The sequence below is a fragment of the Salmo salar genome, chromosome ssa07, assembly GCF_905237065.1.
Source record: "Salmo salar chromosome ssa07, Ssal_v3.1, whole genome shotgun sequence".
In the NCBI taxonomy this organism is placed as follows: Eukaryota; Metazoa; Chordata; class Actinopteri; order Salmoniformes; family Salmonidae; genus Salmo; species Salmo salar.
In genome coordinates, this window is record NC_059448.1 from 48,606,146 (window position 1) to 48,628,409 (window position 22,264).

General features: G+C 45.5%; 1 protein-coding gene across 2 annotated transcripts in view; it reads right to left on the reverse strand.

Annotated features, from left to right (window-relative positions):
• LOC106609494 (semaphorin-3C) overlaps positions 1–22,264 on the reverse strand; it is a 55,368-nt gene that overhangs the window by 24,621 nt on the left and 8,483 nt on the right. For both annotated transcript variants that reach the window (XM_014208368.2, XM_014208367.2), the window contains exon 2: positions 12,552–12,726. In XM_014208368.2, coding sequence (XP_014063843.1) covers positions 12,552–12,687 — 136 coding nt within the window. In that variant the 5' untranslated portion in view covers positions 12,688–12,726. The remainder of the gene's footprint in view (positions 1–12,551; positions 12,727–22,264) is intronic.

Consider the following 22,264-nt stretch of genomic DNA (forward strand, 5'->3'; position numbering starts at 1 on the left):
ACATTTCTTCCATCTCCATGGGGATATAGGCCTAGCCTACAGTACACAGTGTTTTGGGTGGTATATAGGCAGGTAAAGCAGAGGGGGCGGGTTGGGTATCGTGCCAGAGCATGGTCTCATGGTCATATGTAGGATGACTATTCTCCTATCAGCCTTTGGTATGACCTCCCCATCATTGATTTCTCACTCCATCTTCACTACGTAGGACACAAGGGTATAACACGAAGGACAGAGTAATCTTTCTCCTTGGCAGTGAGAGTGTGGTTCTCTAAGACTCTGCAGGGTGAGGTTACCCAGCACCAGCGTCAGAGCAGTCTTGGGTAATATCCCCTCCAGGAGTCTGAAACCGGAGACGCAAACCAACCTGTCCATCACGCTAGCTAGCGTTAGCCTTAATTAGCACCTGGCCTCTTCTTCAACCCCCCTTAGGGCCTCTCATGACCTTTCACTTAACCAGTCCTCCAGTTACTCCTTCACCCCGCCCGCAGGTACTAAATCAATGTATTTTTACTGTCAGTTCAGCTACAGACTACAGGCCCCATGAGACCAGAGGGAGTATCAATATTGGACTATAAAATGTGCCTTCTTGTATTATACTTATGCTAAAATGTTTATTCTATTCTACTGAGTCATTTACTTTACGTTCGTATTCTTATCTTGTATTATTTATTATTGTTGTTGCATTGTTAAGGAAACTGCAAGTAAGCATTTGGTTGGCCGGTGTATACTATGTGTATCCCATACATAGGACTAATAAAACTTGAAACTGTCGGGTGTAGGGGAGGTTTAATAGACAGTACTGGGCAGTGGTGTAAAGTACTTAAATAAAAATACTTTCAAGTCATTTTGGTATTTGTACTTGACCATTTTTGACGACTTTTACTTTACTACATTCCTAAAGAAAATAATGTACTTTTTTAATCCATACATTTTCCCTGACACCCGAAAGTACTCGTTACATTTTGAATGCTTATCAAGAGAACATCCCTGGTCATCCCTACTACCTCTGATCAGGCGGATTCACTAAACAAATGTTTTGTAGTGGTGGTGTGCCCCTGGCTAGCCGTAAATTTAAAGAAAAGGGTGCCGTGTGGATTACTTAATAAGGAATTTTAAATGATTTATACTTTTGATACTTAAGTACATTTGATCAATTACATTTACTTTTGATACTTAAGTATATTTAAAACGAAATACTTTTAGACTTTACTCAAGTAGTATTTAACTGGGTGACTTTCACGTGAGTCATTTTCTAATAACATATCTTTACTTTTACTCAAGTATGACAGTAGGGTAATTTTTCCACCACTGGTGAGGGTACAGAGAGTAGTAACTGGTAACAGACCTGCAGTTTCTTTTAACCTTCACTCAAAACCTATATGTTATGACCAAGATGTCAGAAAATGGTCTTGACCTCCAAAAGGCTAAAATAACTCACATTTTGTCATTGATCCCATCAATAAATGTCACGGCTGTCAAAAGGAGAGGACCAAGGTGCAGCGTGTGGGTAGTTCCACATTTTATTTACTCTCTTAAACTATGCAATACATCCAATAACTGAATAGACAAAACAAACCGTGACGCAGAGGAGAAACAAACACTACTCAAAAATAATTACCCACAAAACCCAGGAGAAAAAAATATATATACTTAAGCATGAACTCCAATTAGAGACAACAAGGACCAGCTGCCTCTAATTGGAGATCATCCCAAACAAACCAACATAAAAATGCCAAAACTAGAACCTAACATAGACATAGAATCAACCCCCCGTCACGCCCTGACCTACTCTACCATAGAAAATAACAACTTACCATGGTCAGGACGTGACAATAAAATACAAACATTTTCACTGGTATAATAAAAAATTATTCCAAAAGAGTCACTTTTTCCATTGTTATTGAATACAGTGCATTTGGAATGTATTCAGACCACTTGATTTTTTTTCACATCTTGTTACATTACAGCCTTATTATAAAATTGATTAAATTGTTTCCCCCTCCCCAATCTACACACAATACCCCATAATGTCAAAGCAAAAAGTTTTTTTAGAAATTTTTGAAAATGTACAAAAATAAATTGCCACATTTACAGAAGTATTCAGACCCTTTACTCAGTACTTTGTTGAAGCACCTTTGATAGGGATTACAGCCTAGAGTCTTCTTGGTATGACGCTACAAGCTTGGCACACTGGTTTTTGGGGAGTTTCTCCCATTCTTCTCTGCAGATCCTCTCAAGCTCTGTCAGGTTGGATGGAGAGCGTCGCTGCACAGCTATTGTCAAGTCTCTCCAGAGATGTTCGATCGGGTTCAAGTCCGGGCTTTGGCTGAACCACTCAAGGACATTCAGAGACTTGTCCCAAAGCCACTCCTGCGTTGTCTTGGCTGTGTGCTTAGGTTTGTTATCCTGTTGGAAGGTGAACCGTCGCCCCAGTCTGAGGTCGTGAGCGATCTGGAGCAGGTTTTCAATCAAGGATCTCTCTGTACTTTGCTCCGTTCATCTTTCCCCTCGATCCTGACTAGTCTCCCAGTCCCTGCAGCTGAAAAACATCCCCAAAAACATGCTTTTTTGGCAAACTCCAAGCGGACTGTCATGTGCCTTTTACTGAGGAGGGGCTTCCGTCTGGTCACACTAACATAAAGACCTGATTGGTGGAGTGCTGCAGAGATGTCCTTCTGGAAGGTTCTGTTCTCCCATTTCCACAGACAAACTCTGGAGCTCTGTCAAAGTGACCATCGGGTTCTTGGTCACCTCCCTGACCAAGGCCCTTCTCCCCCGATTGCTCAGTTTAGCTGGGCGGTCAGCTCTAGGAAGAGTCTTGGTGTTTCCAAACTTCTTCCATTTAAGAATGATGGAGGCCACTGTGTTCTTGGGGACCTTCAATGCTGCAGACATTTTTTGGTACCCTTCCCCAGATCTGAGTTTTACGGACAATTCCTTCGACCTCATGGCTTGGTGTTTGCTCTGACATGCACTGTCAACTGTGGGACCTTATATAGAAAGCTGTGTGCCTTTCCAAACCATGTCCAATCAATTGAATTTATTACAGGTGGACTCCAATCAAGTTGTAGATACATCAAGGATGATCAATGGAAACAGGATGCACCTGAGCTCAATTTCAAGTCTCATAGCAAAGGGTCTGAATACTTATGTAAATAAGGTATCCGTTTGCAAAAATTTCTAGAAACCAGTTTTCGCTTTGTCATTATGGGGTATTGTGTATAGATCCATGAGATGTTTCTATATTTTTTTTTATCCATGTTACAAAGAGGCTGTAACGTAACAAAATATAGAAGGGAAGGGGTCGGAATACTTTCCAAAAGAACTGTATGTAATAGTCTAGCTGTGTTAATTTAGCCTTTTCCATTTTATTATGTAAAGAACCATTGCCTTTTCTATGGAAACGCACTTAAGCTCAAAGCCAGTATGAGAATAGTTCTGTGTGCAAGATAAAATATTTAATGATACATCTGTAAATTCCCAAAGACCAACCGTCACCATTTCCATTTGACCTTGTGCATCTTCCAGAAAGATACCGTCTCTTCCATATTGATGGCCATTGATTACCTTTCAACATGGTGCACGGGATGAACACTAAAACATTCATCTGGGGCGGCAAGGTCAAAGACAGAAATGTCAAAACACAGAGACAGGAAGAGAAAGGAGGAGAAAAGAGAGACAAGGTATGACTGACAGAAGGCTTGTCAAACCCTATCCGCAAACATAGCAGCCGTAGGCTTTGCTGCAGCCTGTACCTGCTAACCTTCATTGGAGAATGTCCAGGTTCTAACTCAATCAATTAGCTCGGCTAGCAACAGGACACATGCCTGGAGACACAAACAACAACCACACAAAAAACGACCCCAGTCAGTTATTTGTACATCTAAACATCTCTCTGTCGACAGTAATGACAGGTCACTGGTTTGTATAGCCTTGAACTCCCTGGAGCATACCATCATGGCACTAGCGGTTCTGTGGCGGGGGGGGGTGGCAACGATGATGATTATGAACATGGTCTTTTGTGTCTGCTAATACCTGCAATGCAGTGAAGAAAACGATATGACAACAATAACGTCTAATGTAACTGGCCCCTCTAACAGTACAACTGGCCCCAGCTTGGCCCCCCCAGTTGAAATGGTCTAGAACCGCCACTGCATCACAGATTTGTGATTTGCAGATATGGGATGCTCTGTGAAATCATAAGCATTTTACTTTAATTCCATGCCCCTGAGCACTAATGCAGACACACTGGTCCACTTTTGCCCTGCGTCAGCCCTGCCTATAACCTTTGACTTCCTATTGACCCTGCTGACGACCATGCAGGCTGCGGTCTGTTTGACCTATCCAGGCCCCGTAATTGCAGAGGGGTCAGAGATAGAAGACAAAAGGTCAAACCCATAGAGAACACATTATCATGAGATCTGGGGCAAGTTAGGCGATTTATGATCAGGTTGAGGTTTAGGTTCGGCAGGGATAAAACCTTGAATATCAAACCCCTGGCTCGGACCTTCCCATTAAATTTAAAGTTTGAGACATTATCTTACAGGAGGTGAATGCTACATTGGCAAGGCTCTGCTGTTTATCTTCCAAATGAGTCCCTCACGTAGGAATTCGGAAAATGTTTACCTTGGCTACGTTTCAATTCCACTGAATTCACCTCTTGATTTTCCTCAGTAAAACGCTGAGGAGTCTTAGAGTTAAATCTGAAAGGGGTCAAACATTTTTCAGGATACCTGAAGTATTCCAAATATTCACTTAACAGCTCACAGCCTCAATTTGTTTTATTAAAAGGGACGTAAAAAAACTGTCAGTTTCCATGGTGATTCAGGGAAAAGTAGAAAGTAATCAAATGTGAAGAATTTGCATGCGCACACACCCACCATCCCACAATTAAATAAACATACTTCACAGTTGGACGACCTCCTGATAGTCATCCTTTATGAATAATGAGGGCTAGGAGGAGATTCTAATGACGCATGATAAAAGAAGGAACTCATCTCTGGAAGCTGGGGAACCAGAACATCCGTTCTATGGTGAAAGGCTGTGAGACAGGCGGCTGTGTGTGTGTGTGACGTCTGGTTCCGCTCAGGGTTTGGGAACAGGAGTAGCTCCCAGAGAGAGGGAACACTCACTACAAGAACACCATCTTAATCCATCTCCCACACGTCTCAAACTACAGCTACACGACCAAGGCTCTCTGCCAAGGTCTAGACAGGAGGATTCAAATAGACACCTGCTAAAACACACACATTTTTTTTACATCCAAATACTTATATATTTTCTTAAGCCTCATTTACACAGTGACACCCTGACCGCCAGCAGTGTTTTACCAGGACAGATGACATTAATGACACCTTAAATAAAGACCAGCACCCACCCTGAGCCACACGTACCCTGTCAGCAGCGACAGTGACCATGACTCGCAACACCCACTGCGTTAGTGTAGAATCCTCTTCACAAATCACCCAGAGAGAGAAACAAAACCCAAATCATCCTACCAGACCGTATACAGACAGCCTTAGATGTGTGATAAGTACCATATAGCCATAGCCCTGGACAGGCAACTCATTAACACGGCCTCCTAACAATTAGATCAGGGCTAAAACATTGTCGTATTGGCTTGTAAACTCACTGGTAGGTGCAGAACGCAGCCAACAAAAGGTTGTCAAATGTTTCACATGGGTCAAACGACAAAGTATCAATATGGCATGAGCCAGGGCCTTTCTGATGATCTAACGTTTTCTTCTATGCTCAGCAATTTGGCCAAATAAACTGAGATGAAATCCAGATACTGTATGTTTGAAAGTATATTTTGCAGGGTAAAAAGCAAAGAGAGAAAAGTGAATTCTGTTTCTGATTAATAGCATATCACCTATGTCACTGAATCGGGTTGAGAAAGGACAATGCTATATGACAACTGGACCAGACCCAGATTCATTTTCCACCTTAGTTGAAATTGAAACATTTCTCCATATAATCTATGGCAGGGATTTAAATAAACACAGATTATCGACATCGCAGTGCACTTGACTTGTACAGTCGTGGCCAAAAGTTGAGAATGACACAAATATACATTTTTCACAAAGTCTGCATGATGGCAATTTGCATATACTCCAGAATGTTCCAATTCATGTGAAGGTCTTCGGGCTAAAAGTCCAGCAAGCCAGGTGATCACCTCCAAAATTCTGGAGTATATGCAAATTGCCATCATGCAGACTTTGTGAAAAATGTATATTTGTGTCATTCTCTAAAGTTGATCAGAGCACCACCAGTACAGAGCTAGCTCAGGAATGACAGCAGGCAGGTGTGAGTGCATCTGCATGCACAGTGAGGCGAAGACTTTGAGGATGGCCTGGTGTCAAGAAGGGCAGCAAAGAAGCCATTTCTCTCCAGGAAAAATATCAGGGACAGACTGATATTCTGCAAAAGGTACAGGAATTGGACTGCTGAGGACTGGGGTAAAGTCATTTTCTCTGATGAATCGCCTTTCTGATTGTTTGGGGCATCCGGAAAAAAAGCTTGCCCGGAGAAGACAAGGTGAGCACTACCATCAGTCCTGTGTCATGCCAACAGTAAAGCATCCTGAGACCATTCATGTGTGGGGTTGCTTCTCAGCCAAGGGAGTGGGCTCACTCACAATTCTGCCAAAGAACACAGCCATGAATAAAGAATGGCACAAACACATCCTCCGAGAAAAACTTCTCCCAACCATCCAGGAACAGTTTGGTGACGAACAATGCCTTTTCCAGCATGATGGAGCAACTTGCCATAAGGCAAAAGTGATAACTAAGTGGCTCGGGGAACAAAACATAGATATTTTGGGTCCATGGCCAGGAAACTCCCCAGACCTTAATCCCATTGAGAACTTGTGGTCAATCCTCAAGAGGCGGGTGGACAAACACAAACCCACAAATTCTGACAAACTTCAAGCATTGATTATGCAAGAATGGGCTGCCATCAGTCAGGATGTGGCCCAGAAGTTAATTGACAGCCTAGGATTAGACCAAGTCCAGTCTAATCTACACCTCACCTGCTCAGAGAAAGATATAGGACGCCTCAATGTTAGTGGTTTATTATTCAGTCCTCAGTCCTGGGCTTTGTACCATTCTCACATTTGAATGATTCATGGGAAAATATGGCCCTTATCTTATCCGTGGTTGACAAAACACAGACTTCGGAGCGGTCCGCTATTCATTATTTTAACTTTCACTGAGACAGATGGAGTTTGTGTTTTGGAATATGTCAAATGAAAGGCGACGCTAGACTAAATATTGGGGAAAATAAAAGTGATTGAAAACAAATTTAAAAACAATCTCTTATCATTCATAATAATTTTTGCTACAAATTGAAACCCCTCATATATTTTCCAGCTTCACTGAAACGTATGGCCGTATTTGACTGTTTATTATATAGGGCTGCGTTCTGGGGCCTGCGTTTCTCAGTGTTTATTATTGTGTTTTGGTTGCCGTCCCATTTGCTTCTCCAAGACAAGATTAAGCAGTGTGAGGGAGCAGGAATGTCAGTGATGGCAACTACTCCTGGAGACGCGAGCTGACTCACTCAGCCACGTGAACTTGCCTTACCCTCGGCTAGAGTTTCAGGAGAGGCAAGAAAAGATGGGTAGCGAGAGGGGTAGCGAGAGAGAGAGGGGTAGCGAGAGAGAGAGAGAGAGAGAGAGAGACTGTGTACTGACAAGTCTCCTCCCAGAGTTTATTTTCTCTTTTTTGGTTTAGTCAGTTTAGGCTGTAATAATAAAGAGTCTTTACTCTAGGGAACTACAGTATATCTCACCTCCAGTGCAGAACCTTTGACACACACCCTTACACTTGCTGCTGACTGGACCCCCCACCTGTTACCCTCTCTGGGCCCTGCACCTCACCTCTCCCCAACCTGGTACTGGAGAGAGCTCATGCACCCCAAATACTTCCCTCAGTGAGGACGTCCACACTGGAGTTTATTGGAGAGAAGAGCCCTCTCCCTGGGTCAGAGGAGTCTCAAACTCCCTACATCTGGATCTCTCCCAGGCAGAAGCTCCACTGAAGGCAGGGTGAAATATGGAGCCTGTCCGCCCCAACGAAAAAGGATTTCCAGCTCCACCAACATAGATCAGTTCAGCTCAACTCCCGTGCTTAACATCCCGGACAGAATAGCTTTAAAAATCACAGCATGGAAGCTAACCAACACCTGAAATCTTGGCTCACAATCAAATCTCCATTCCTTTATTTACCTTGAAATGTCCTTCCAGTCACTGCCAAATCCCCTTCGCTTCTGTTTTCACACTAATTCAATCCAATGAGTCCCATGGGAATGAAGCACAGCAAAGCACCTACATAGATCATCCTAAGTGACACACACACCTGACTTTTCAAATAAAAAAAATAAATCGAGCTACTACCGGTCCACCACAAAACCAGAGCTACCCAACCAAGAACCACTTTAGGAACTATTTGACTGATAATCGTTCCCTTTGACGTTACACTCAGATACAGTAGAACCAAACTAAAGCAGGAAATGGGGACAAATCATATCCACACATGGAAAAGGGATTAACCAATCACATGATCAGCAGCAGGGATAGATTCATTCCCTGCATGTTGACCGTGAATCCTGGAGGTCAGCCATTTTAACAGGGCAGGAGTGAATAGGCCTACCGTGGTTGTATGTAAAAGCCAGAGGTATTTCAGTGGTTTGGTCTGTTTGCAGTGAGCGAGCAGGCTTTTTCCAAGCCACCCGCAACGCTCCACACATCCCCTAGACAAGTCTATACAGCCTGGGTCCTGTCTGTGAGCAGCTCTGCTGAGTGGGGCGTTTCACTGACCGTCTGTCTGACAGCTGGGCTACAGCACTCGAGACAATCACAGAGAGAAGAAGAGAGGGAGAGGAGAGAGAAAGTCAGGGAAGGAAAGAAGGAGACAGTAGGAGAAAAGGGGCGGAAAGAGGATGAGAGCCAGTTAGAGGAAGAGAAAGGTGCTGGGAGTCAAGGAAAAAGATGACCACAGTATGTATGTATATATATATATCACAGCTTTTCCAAAGACAATGAGTCACAGTCACAACACCTCTTCACACTCAGATGCCGCACAGACACATGTGCAACAAAGACATAGCACAGCCACAGTGTTTCCTGCATTGGACTAAATAAATCAGCCTGGAGGTACTGAAAGATAATCAAACATACCCAGCAGTTGCTGTACAACATCAACACCAGTGTACAGTTACACCACTTATGAGGGGTAGGTGGTTCCTGAAAGCATGAGAAACAACCCCTCCAGCCTCCTCCCCAGTTCAGAGGGTTAATAATTCATCCAATCATCTGTGTCAAGGAAATTAAATAAAACAGAATCAAACCAAGAGGCTGTAACACTCACAGGGAAAGGAAACAGTGCCTCCACCCACTGGGTGTGTTTAAAGTTTAACCAGGACCAGGCTGAGCCAGGGCAGTCAGTCATGACACAGTACAATCTCACAGAGGTACGGCTCTGGCTCGCCGCAATGACATGGAATAGAACTGAAAAATGGAACCACGATCTCAGGGTCTCACAGGCCCAAACCAAGAACCTGACAATTTTTTTATTTATTTCACGTTTATTTAACCAGGTAGGCTAGTTGAGAACAAGTTCTCATTTGCAACTGCGACCTGGCCAAGATAAAGCGTAGCAATTCGACACATACAACAGAGTTACACATGGAATGAACAAAACATACAGTCAATAATACAGTAGAACAAAAGAAAACAAAAAGTCTATACAGTGAGTGCAAATGAGGTAAGTTAAGGCACTAAATAGGCCATGGTGGCGAAGTAATTACAATACAGCAATTAAACACTGGAATGGTAGATGTGCAGAAGATGAATGTGCAAGTAGAGATACTGGGGTGCAAAGGAGCAAGATAAATAAATGAATACAGTATGGGAATGAGGTAGGTAGATAGATGGGCTGTTTACAGATGGGCTATGTACAGGTGCAGTGATCTGTGAGCTGCTCTGACAGTTGGTGCTTAAAGCTAATGAGGGAGATATGAGTCTCGAGTTTCAGAGATTTCTGCAGTTCGTTCCAGTCATTGGCAGCAGAGAACTGGAAGGAAAGATGACCAAAGGAGGAATTGGCTTTGTTTGGGGGTGACCAGTGAGATATACCTGCTGTAGCAGGTATGCTACGAGTGGGTGCTGCTATGGTGACCAGTGAGCTGAGATAAGGCGGGGCTTTACCTAGCAGAGACTTGTAGATGACCTGGAGCCAGTGGGTTTGGCGACGAGTATGACGAGGGCCAACCAACGAGAGCGTACAGGTCGCAATGGTGGGTAGTGTATGGGGCTTTGGTGACAAAACGGATGGCACTGTGATAGACTGCATCCAGTTTGTTGAGTAGAGTGTTGGAGGCTATTTTATAGATGACATCACCGAAGTCGAGGATCGGTAGGAGGGTCAGTTTTACGAGGGCGTGTTTGGCAGCATGAGTGAATGATGCTTTGTTGCGATATAGGAAGCCGATTCTAGATTTCATTTTGGATTGAGATGCTTAATGTGAGTCTGGAAGGAGAGTTTACAGTCTAACCAGACACCTAGGTATTAGTAGTTGTTCACGTATTCTAAGTCAGAGCCGTCCAGACTAGTGATGCTGGACGAGCTGACAGGTGCGGGCAGCAATCGGTTGAAGAGCATGCATTTAGTTTTACCTGCGTTTAAGAGCAGTTGGAGGCCACAGAAGGAGAGTTGTATGGCATTGAAGCTCGTCTGGAGGTTAGTTAACACAGTGTCCAAAGAAGGGCCAGATGTATACAGAATGGTGTCATCTGCGTAGAGGTGGATCAGGGAATCACCCAAAGCAAGAGCGACATCGTTGATATATACAGAGAAAAGAGTCAGCCTGAGAATTGAACTCTCTGGTACCCCCATAGAGACTGCCAGAGGTCCGGACAACAGGCCCTCCGATTTGACACACTGAACTTTATCAGAGAAGTAGTTGGTAAACCAGGCGAGGCAATCATTTGAGAAACCAAGGCTGTTGAGTCTGCCAATAAGAATGTGGTGATTGACAGAGTCGAAAGCCTTGGCCAGGTTGATGAATACGGCTGCACAGTATTTTCTCTTATCGATGGCAGTTATGATGACGTTTAGGACCTTGAGCGTGGCTAAGGTGCACCCATGACCAGCTCTGAAACCAAATTGCATAGCGGAGAAGGTACGGTGGGATTCGAAATGGTCAGTAATCTGTTTGTTAACTTGGCTTTCGAAGACCTTAGAAAGACAGGGTAGGATAGATATATGTCTGTAGCAGTTTGGGTCTAGAGTGTCACCCCCTTTGAAGAGGCGGATGACCGCGGCAGCTTTCCAATCTTTGGGAATCTCAGACGATACGAGAGAGAGGTTGAACAGGCTAGTAATAGGGGTTGCAACAATTTCGGGAGAGATCATTTTAGAAAGACAGGGTCCAGATTGTCTAGCCCGGCTGATTTGTATGGGTCCAGATTTTGCAGCTCTTTCAGAACATCAGCTATCTGGATTTGGGTGAAGGAGAAATGGTGGGGGCTTTGGCAGGTTGCTGTGGAGGGTGCCGGGCAGTTGACCGGGGTAGGGGTAGCCAGGTGGAAAGCATGGCCAGCCGTAGAGAAATGCTTATTGAAATTCTCAATTATAGTGGATTTAAAAAAATACAAAAAAATACAAAAAAATAAATAAAATAAAAAAATCGGTGGTAACAGTGTTTCCTAGCCTCAGAGCAGTGGGCAGCTGGGAGGAGGTGCTCTTATTCTCCATCGACTTTAGTGTCCCAGAACCTTTTTGAGTTAGTACTACAGGATGCAAATTTGTGTTTGAAAAAGCTAGCCTTAGCTTTTCTAACTGACTGTGTATATTTGTTCCTAACTTCCCTGAAAAGTTGCATATCACTGGGGCTATTCGATGCTAATGCCGAACGCCACAGGATGTTGTGCTGGTCAAGGGCAGACAGGTCTGGAGTGAACCAAGGACTATATCTATTCCTAGTTCAATTTTTTTTTTTGGAGTGGGGCATGCTTATTTAAGATGGTGAGGAAGGCACTTTTAAAGAATATCCAGGCATCATCTACTGACGGGATGAGGTCAATGTCATTCCAGGATACCCCGGCAATACCCCGACAATGTTAAGTCCCACAGGGACTAAGCAGCATCGGTACTATAAAGGTTAGAGCCGCCCTCCCACTATCTGGCACAGAACACTGATTAAATGTCAAACACAAACATCTAAGGGAATGTCTGAGATGGCCTCATCTCAGACATTGCAGAGAAGGTAATTATATAGTATTTTCTTGTTAGTTCAAAATGACGAAGATGATTGTACATCCTGTGGATGGGCATCAATCTGTTATTGACCATATGTTACCCATTAACACCATAAACTAATAGCTTCATTGTGTTCTGTAAGCTCATCACAGCTGTGGTGAAACACAGCAGACCAGGATGAGACTAAGCCTGAGGTAATGCTTTACTGGTGTTCTGGAGAAGGTTAGATGGAGGACATGTCTGTCCGATGCTTAGGGATTCACTGTTGGAGTAAACAGGACATTTCTTTACCTTCGAAGGAGAGGAAGACTCTTGGCAGTGGCTGGAGGAAGCTGGAGACACAAGTGAGGAGGAGAGAGAGAGCCAGGAGGGTAGGTCCAACTCCTATCCAGGGCGGGGTCTTCACGACCCCCTCCAGCGACCTCATGGCAGCAGGGCCTCAGGAATCACACCTAGTCCAAACGACCTGAGGGAGGAGGAGAGAGGTACATCACTGGTCAGACTACAGTACCACAGATACGGCAGGGATGCTCAAATCCAGTCCGAGGGCTACAGCACTGCTGATTTTCTTCTCTTCCCGGTTGTTAATAGATCCCAGTAATTGATTGATTCACTCATCTGGTTTCCCAGGTCTGAAACAATTCCTGATTAGAAAGGTAGGATGAAAATGGAGGGCTGCAGCACTGCTAGTTAACTATTCCTGTCCTATGGCGTCTACTTCCTGTTAAAGGAGAGAGAGAGTGTCACATGACAGTTAAATCCATCAGTTACCATGTCCTTTAACATGGCTCACTGTTATGGATGAGATTCATCTACACAAAAGAGCTGAAGGAGAATCTCCTCTCTGCCTTCACTCGGCTTCCATTACTGGACAAGAGGAGCTCCATTATTGATAAAGACTGGTAATACCTGAGGACTTTCTCCTGTAGAGAGATTATCTTACTGCTAACCAAAGACTGAGCTTCTCACTGCCTCTGAAAAACTGAGCAGGCTCTTCTGCCCATGGCCACGCCACTCAATGTATTGTGCACAAAGGATCCATTTTGGTTTAATAGAAAATAAAATAAAAATGGGGGAAACAAAATGTACCCACACAAAGGCAGATCTATATTCTCATGGCTTATAGATGAGGGTGAGATATCTATGAAACTTTCAGTTTGGTATGCAGCTGATGGAAAGTTTGAGGTACTGGGATCAGATGAACCATATGTCACCCAGCTGAAATGTAACCTGCATGATGGGCTTGGGTCGTCGTGTGAAGAGTTAGAACGCATATGGAAAAGTGCAGAAGGGCTAAGATCTTTGGCAGCATGGCTTCCTAAACCGGCCCTGGCCCTAGCCCCAGCCCTCCCGATCCCAGCCCACCCTAGCTGGGGTGAGTTCCCGGAGAGAGAAGCCCTTACGCCGGACTGGAGATGTCAGCCTCACAGCTGCTTAAACCATCACTGGAGACCGGAGCCTCTACTGCTGCTGAGTGCCAAGAGTCATTACTGTGAGATAAGACACAGGCCTGCCATGACACACCACCTCACCAGACACATACAACTGGAACTTCTCTCCTGCTTTAAATCTACCACTGTATAACCTGTCCGGTGATATCATGGAGATCCCTACAAATATGACTGGCACCTAACTAGTACAACTGACCTGCCTAACCTCCTAAGGCATGTCTGGCAGTGCTCCATGTACACAATCAAGCTCCACATTGATAAACATAACAGCCTTATAAGGAGCAATGCTACACATTCTGGTGTACAAAGCCATGTGGATCGCTATAAACATTCATTTGTCTGGCGAGACTAGTCAGTTCAGAAATATTTCTGCTTGTCGAAGCCTTGCCAGGAATCCTGGAGATGACAATTAAATCGGTCTCCATAAAGGAGGTGGACTTGAATAAATACAGCAATGCATTACCGAAGGGGTATAACGATAATTGGGTTTATTGTGTGTTGCTTGGCCCTTTGCCTAATGAATTTCCTATCTCTTTTCAAAAACGACTAATTGATGAATGTATGATGACATTTTAAGACCAATTTGTTTTTCTTAGATGCCGAACAGGAGATCTGATTGTCTGGCCCTGCCGTCATGTCTTTACTGAATGAGAGCAATTCCCCTGTCTGTCTTTTGTAATGGACTATTAACATTTTAAACAATTGAGCATGTTTACAGTGCATTGGGAAAGTATTCAGACCCCTTGACTTTTTCCACTTGTTAGGTTAGACTTATTCTAAAATTAATTAAATTAATATTCTTCCTCAATCTACACACAATATCAAAACGGCAAACCGAATACAGGTTTAGATTTTTTTTAAATAAAAAATAAAATACAGAAATACCATTTACATAAGTATTCAGACCCTTTGCTATGAGACTTGAAATTGAACTCAGATGCATCCCGTTTCCATTGATCATCCTTGAGATGTTTTTACAAAATGATTGGAGCCCACCTGTGGTAAATTCAATTGATTGGAGATGATTTGGAAAGGCACACACCTGTCTATATAAGGTCCCACTGTTGACAGGGCATGTCAGAGCAAAAACCAAGCCATGAGGTCGATGGAATTGTCCGTAGAGCTCCGAGACAGGATTGTGTCAAGGCACAGATCTGGGAAGGTTACCAAAAAATGTCTGCAGCATTGAAGGTCCCCAAGAACACTGCATCATTCTTAAATGGAAGAAGTTTGGAACCACTAAGACTCTTCCTAGAGCTGGCATCCTGGCAAAACTGAGCAATCGGGGAAGAAGGGCCTTGGAAAGGGAGGTGACCAAGAACCCGATGGTCACTCTGACAGAGCTCCAGAGTTCCTCTGTGGAGATGAGAGAACCTTCCAGAAGGACAACCATCTCTGCAGCACTCCACCAATCAGGCCTTAATAGTAGTGGTCAGACGGAAGCCGCTCCTCAGTAAAGGACACATGACAGCCCGCTTGGAATTTGCCAAAAGGCACTTAAAGACCCTCAGACCATGAGAAACAAGAATCTCTGGTCTAATTGAACATGAGCGAGTCACACGCTCAAGCATTGCTACCACTTCTACAATGCATACAAGGCCCTCCCCTGCACTCCATTTGGCAAATCTGACCATGACGCCACCTTGTTGCTTCCTTCCTTCCTATAGGCAGAAAATAAAACAGGAAGCGCCCGTTCTTAGGTCTATCCAATCAGTTTCCACACTTCAAGATTGCTTCGATCACGTGGACTGGGATATGTTCCGGATAGCCTCAGAGAATAACATTGACGTATACGCTGACTCGGTGAGCGAGTTTAAGGAAGTGTATGGGAGATGTTGTACCCACTGTGACTATTAAAACCTTCCCTAACCAGAAACCGTGGATTGATGGCAGCATTCAATCTAAACAGAAACCACGTTCCACCGCATATAATCGTGGCACGGCGACTGGGAATATGGCCAAATACAAACAGTGTAGTTATTCCCTCCGTAAGGCAACCAAACAAGCAAAGTATCAGTATAGAGACAAAGTGGAGTCGCAATTCAACGGCTCAAACACGAGACCTATGTCGCAGGGTCTACAGACAATCACGGATTACAAACAGAAAACAGCCCCTTGCTTCCAGACAAACTAAACATCTTCTTTGCCCGCTTTGAGGATAACAGTGCCTGCCACCGACACGGCCCGCTACCAAAGACTGTGGGCTCTCCTTCTCCGTGGCTGACGTGAGTAAAACATTTAAACGTGTTAACCCTCGCAAGGCTTCCAGGCCAGACGGCATCCCTAGCCACGTCCTCAGAGCATGCGCAGACCAGCTGGCTGGTGTGTTTACGGACATATTCAATCAATCCCTAACCCAGTCTGCTGTCCCTACATGTTTTTAGATGGCCACCATTGTTCCTGTTTCTAAGAAAGCAAAGGTAGCTGAACTAAATGCCTACCGCCCCGTAGCATTCACTTCTGTCTTCATGAAGTGCTTTGAGACCCTACCTGACACCCTAGACCCACTGCAATTTGCTTACCGCTCCAATAGGTCCGCAGACGATGCAATCGCCGTCACACTGCCCTATCCCATCTGGACAAGAGGAATACCTACGTAAGAATGCTGTTCATTGACTAAAGCTCAGCATTCAACACCATAGTACCCTCCAAACTCATCATTAAACTTGAGACCTTGGGTCTCAACCCCGCCCTGTGCAATTGGGTACCTGGACTTCCTGACGGGCCACCCCCAGGAGGTGAAGGTAGGAAACAACATCTCCACTCTGCTGATCCTCAACACTGGGGCCCCACAAGGGTGCGTTCTCAGCCCCCTCCTGTACTCCCTGTTCACCCATGACTGCATGGCCATGCATGCCTCTACTCAATCATTACATTTACATTTAAGTCATTTAGCAGACGCTCTTATCCAGAGCGACTTACAAAATGGTGCATTCACCTTATGATATCCAGTGGAACAACCAATTTACAATAGTGCATCTAAATATTTTAAGGGGGGGGGGTTAGAAGGATTACTTTATCCTATCCTAGGTATTCCTTAAAGAGGTGGGGTTTCAGGTGTCTCCGGAAGGTGGTGATTGACTCCGCTGTCCTGGCGTCGTGAGGGAGCTTGTTCCACCATTGGGGTGCCAGAGCAGCGAACAGTTTTGACTGGGCTGAACGGGAACTGTGCTTCCTCAGAGGTAGGGGGGGCCAGCAGGCCAGTGGTGGATGAACGCAGTGCCCTTGTTTGGGTGTAGGGCCTGATCAGAGCCTGAAGGTATGGAGGTGCCGTTCCCTTCACAGCTCCGTAGGCAATCACCATGGTCTTGTAGCGGATGCGAGCTTCAACTGGAAGCCAGTGGAGAGAGCGGAGGAGCGGGGTGACGTGAGAGAACTTGGGAAGGTTGAACACCAGACGGGCTGCGGCGTTCTGGATGAGTTGTAGGGGTTTAATGGCACAGGCAGGGAGCCCAGCCAACAGCGAGTTGCAGTAATCCAGACGGGAGATGACAAGTGCCTGGATTAGGACCTGCGCCGCTTCCTGTGTGAGGCAGGGTCGTACTCTGCGAATGTTGTAGAGCATGAACCTACAGGATCGGGTCACCGCCTTGATGTTAGTGGAGAACGACAGGGTGTTGTCCAGGATCACGCCAAGGTTCTTAGCACTCTGGGAGGAGGACACAAGGGAGTTGTCAACCGTGATGGCGAGATCATGGAACGGGCAGTCCTTCCCCGGGAGGAAGAGCAGCTCCGTCTTGCCGAGGTTCAGCTTGAGCTGGTGATCCGTCATCCACACTGATATGTCTGACAGACATGCAGAGATGCGATTCGCCGCCTGGTTATCGGAAGGGGGAAAGGAGAAGATTAATTGTGTGTCGTCTGCATAGCAATGATAGGAGAGACCATGTGAGGATATGACAGCGCCAAGTGACTTGGTGTATAGCGAGAATAGGAGAGGGCCTAGAACAGAGCCCTGGGGGACACCAGTGGTGAGAGCGCATGGTGCGGAGACAGATTCTCGCCACGCCACCTGGTAGGAGCGACCTGTCAGGTAGGACGCAATCCAAGCGTGGGCCGCGCCGGAGATGCCCAACTCGGAGAGGGTGGAGAGGAGGATCTGATGGTTCACAGTATCAAAGGCAGCAGATAGGTCTAGAAGGATGAGAGCAGAGGAGAGAGAGTTAGCTTTAGCAGTGCGGAGAGCCTCCGTGACACAGAGAAGAGCAGTCTCAGTTGAATACCCAGTCTTGAAACCTGACTGATTAGGATCAAGAAGGTCATTCTGAGAGAGATAGCAGGAGAGCTGGCCAAGGACGGCACGTTCAAGAGTTTGAGAGAAAAGAAAGAAGGGATACTGGTCTGTAATTGTTGACATCGGAGGGATCAAGTGTAGGTTTTTTCAGAAGGGGTGCAACTCTCGCTCTCTTGAAGACGGAAGGGACGTAGCCAGCGGTCAAGGATGAGTTGATGAGCGAGGTGAGGAAGGGGAGAAGGTCTCCGGAAATGGTCTGGAGAAGAGAGGAGGGGATAGGGTCAAGTGGGCAGGTTGTTGGGCGGCCGGCCGTCACAAGACGCGAGATTTCATCTGGAGAGAGAGGGGAGAAAGAGGTCAAAGCACAGGGTAGGGCAGTGTGAGCAGGACCAGCGGTGTCGTTTGACTTAGCAAACGAGAATCGGATATCGTCAACCTTCTTTTCAAAATGGTTGACGAAGTCATCCGCAGAGAGGGAGGAGGAGGGGGAGGGGGAGGAGGATTCAGGAGGGAGGAGAAGGTAGCAAAGAGCTTCCCTAGGGTTAGAGGCAGATGCTTGGAATTTAGAGTGGTAGAAAGTGGCTTTAGCAGCAGAGACAGAAGAGGAGAATGTAGAGAGGAGTGAGTGAAAGGATGCCAGGTCCGCAGGGGAGGCGAGTTTTCCTCCATTTCCGCTCGGCTGCCCGGAGCCCTGTTCTGTGAGCTCGTAGTGAGTCGTCGAGCCACGGAGCAGGAGGGGAGGACCGAGCCGGCCTGGAGGATAGGGGACAGAGAAAATCAAAGGATGCAGAAAGGGAGGAGAGGAGGGTTGAGGAGGCAGAATCAGGAGATAGGTTTGAGCAGAGGGAAGAGATGATAGGATGGAAGAGGAGAGAGTAGCGGGAGAGAGAGAGCGAAGGTTGGGACGGCGCAATACCATCCGAGTAGGGGCAGAGTGAGAAGTGTTGGATGAGAGCAAGAGGGAAAAGGATACAAGGTAGTGGTCGGAGATTTGGAGGGGAGTTGCAATGAGATTAGTGGAAGAACAGCATCTAGTAAAGATGAGGTCAAGCGTATTGCCTGCCTTGTGAGTAGGGGGGGAAGGTGAGAGGGTGAGGTCAAAAGAGGAGAGGAGTGGAAAGAAGGAGGCAGAGAGGAATGAGTCAAAGGTAGACGTGGGGGAGGTTAAAGTCACCCAGAACTGTGAGAGGTGAGCCATCCTCAGGAAAGGAACTTATCAAGGCGTCAAGCTCATTGATGAACTCTCCAAGGGAACCTGGAGGGCGATAAATGATAAGAATGTTAAGCTTGAAAGGGCTGGTAACTGTGACAGCATGGAATTCAAATGAGGAGATAGACAGATGGGTCAGGGGAGAAAGAGAGAATGTCCACTTGGGAGAGATGAGGATTCCAGTGCCACCACCCCGCTGGCTCGATGCTCTCGGGGTATGCGAGAACACGTGTGCAGACGAAGAGAGAGCAGTAGGAGTAGTAGTGTTATCTGTGGTAATCCATGTTTCCGTCAGCGCCAGGAAGTCTAGGGACTGGAGGGTAGCATAGGCTGAGATGAACTCAGCCTTGTTGGCTGCAGACCGGCAGTTCCAGAGGCTGCCGGAGACCTGGAACTCCACGTGGGTCGTGCGCGCTGGGACCACCAGGTTGGAGTGGCAGCGGCCACGCGGTGTGAAGCGTTTGTATGGCCTGTGCAGAGAGGAGAGAACAGGGATAGACAGACACATAGTTGACAAGCTACAGAAGTGTTGTTTCTTGTATTATTGTCTCCTGTGTCTTTAGAGAACTGTTTCACTTTGATATCCTTTTTCTTCTGTCCTGATTTTCTCTTTCTTTTCTTCTGTAATCATCAAGTTTGCAGACGACACAACAGTGGGCTTGATTACCAACAATGACGAGACAGCCTACAGAGAGGAGGTGAGGGCTCTCGGAGTGTGGTGTCAGGAAAATAACCTCTCACTCAATGTCAGCAAAACAAGAGAGATGATTGTGGACTTCAGCAAAGGGAGCACTCCCCCCCATCCACGGGACAGCATTGGAGAAGGTGGAAAGTTAAGTTCCTCAGTGTACATATCACTGACAAACTGAAATGGTCCACCCACACAGACAGTGTGGTGAAGAAGGCGCAACAGCACCTCTTCTACCTCAGGAGGCTGAAGATAATGTGACATGTCATCAAAAACCCTCACTAACTTTTATAGGTGCACAATTGAGAGCATCCTGTCGGGCTGTATCACCGCCTGGTACGGTAACTGCACCGCCCACAACCGCAGGGCTCTCCAGAGGGTGGTGCAGTCTGCACAATGCATCATCGGGGTCAAACTACCTGCCCTCCAGAACACCTACAACACCCGATTTCACAGGAAGGCAAAAAGATCATCAAGGACAATAACCATCCGAGCCACTTCCTGTTCACCCCGCTTCCATCCAGAAGGCGAGGTCAGTACAGGTGCATCAAAGCTGGGACCGAGATATTGAAAAACAGCTTCTATCTCAAGGCCATCAGATTGTTAAACAGCCATCACTAGCACAGAGAGGCGGCTGCCTACTTACAGACTTGATATCATTGGCCACTTTAATAAATAGAACACTAGTCACTTTAATAATGCCACTAAGACTGTTTACATCTCGCATTACTCATCTCATATGTATATACTGAATCCTACACTATCTTTTGCGTCTTAGCCGCCCTGTCACTACTCATCCATATATTTCTATATTCTTATCCAATTCCTTTACTAGATTGTGTGTATTAGGTTTTGTTGTGGAATTGTTAGATATTACCTGTTAGATACTGCTGCGCTGTCGGATCTAGAAGCATAAGCATTTCGCTACACTCGCAATGACATCTGCTAACCATGTGTATGTGACCAATAACATTTTATTTGAAACCATGATTGTACTCTTTGGCCTGAAGGCCAAGCATCCCGTATGGAGGAAACCTGACACCATCCCTACGGTGAAGCATGGTGGTGGCAGCATCATGCTGTGGGGATGTTTTTCAGTAGCAGGAACTGGGAGACTAGTCAGGATCGAGGGAAAGATGAATGGAACAGAGATCCCTGATGAAAACCTGCTCCAGAGCACTCCGGACCTCAGACAGGGGCAAAGGTTCACCTTCCAACAGGACAACGACCCTAAGCACACAGCCAAGACAACGCAGGCATGGCTTTGGGACAAGTCTTTGAATGTCCTTTCGCCAGAGCCCGGACTTGAACCCGATCGAACATCTCTGGAGAGTCCTGCAAATAGCTGTCCAGCAACGCTTCCCACCCAACCTAACAGAGCCTGAAAGGATCTACAGAGAAGAATGGGAGAAACTCCCCAAATACAGGTGTACCAAGCTTGTAGTGTCATACATAAGAAGACTCAAGGCTGTAATTGCTGCCAAAGGTGCTTCAACAAAGTACTGAGTAAAGGGTCTGAATACTTATGCAAATGTATATTAAAAAAATGAAATATTACATTTGCAAGCAGCAGTATTTCTGGACAGAGTACAGTCTCGCCAGACAAATTAATGTATACGTTTATGGCTCTCCATATGGCTTTGTACACTAGATCGTCGTCATTATGCGGTATTGTGTGTAGATTGATGAGGGGAATTTTCTTTATCCATTTTAGAATAAGGCTGTAACATAACAAAATGTGGAAAAAGTCAAGGGGTCTGAATATTTTCCGAATGCACCGTACATGGACCGTAATGAGGAAAAAGCAGTCCCATCTGGATTACGACTTGATAAATGGATTGTTTGTCTAGATTCGCTCTTCTTCCTGGTTCTATTTGTACAAAGATTCCTACTTTAGCGATAACCACACTGTAATTACAACACATCAATTACATGAGAGAGAGTCTCTCTCTCTAGTCATGACAGAGATGCTATTTAGACCTAGAGCATATAAATAAAAGATGGTAAACAGATAATAATAATATTCTGAGAGTAAAGAGTTGAACTCTGTGTGAATTGTCTGTATCGGAGTCTTCCCTCCGCCTACAGGATCTAACAGAGGGGCTCCGAGTGTTCACACCACACCCTGTCACTCACAAGTTAACGGCTCGGGTACATGGACATGTTGCCAAGCACACGTTTGACCAGGAAGAGCTAAGAAAAACAAATGTTTTTGTAATAAAAATGGAGGTTTCAGGGCTCAACAGCAACCTGTTGAATTGAATAATACTTTTTACTATATCTTTGGTTTATAGTCAATCATCTCAGACTCACAACCTTCCATTTTTACTCATATAGTTAACGTCAGACCACGTGACAATCTCAGTCCCAGAGCAAAGGCACACTTGTGATCACCCTGATACATTTGTAATAGTACGTCCT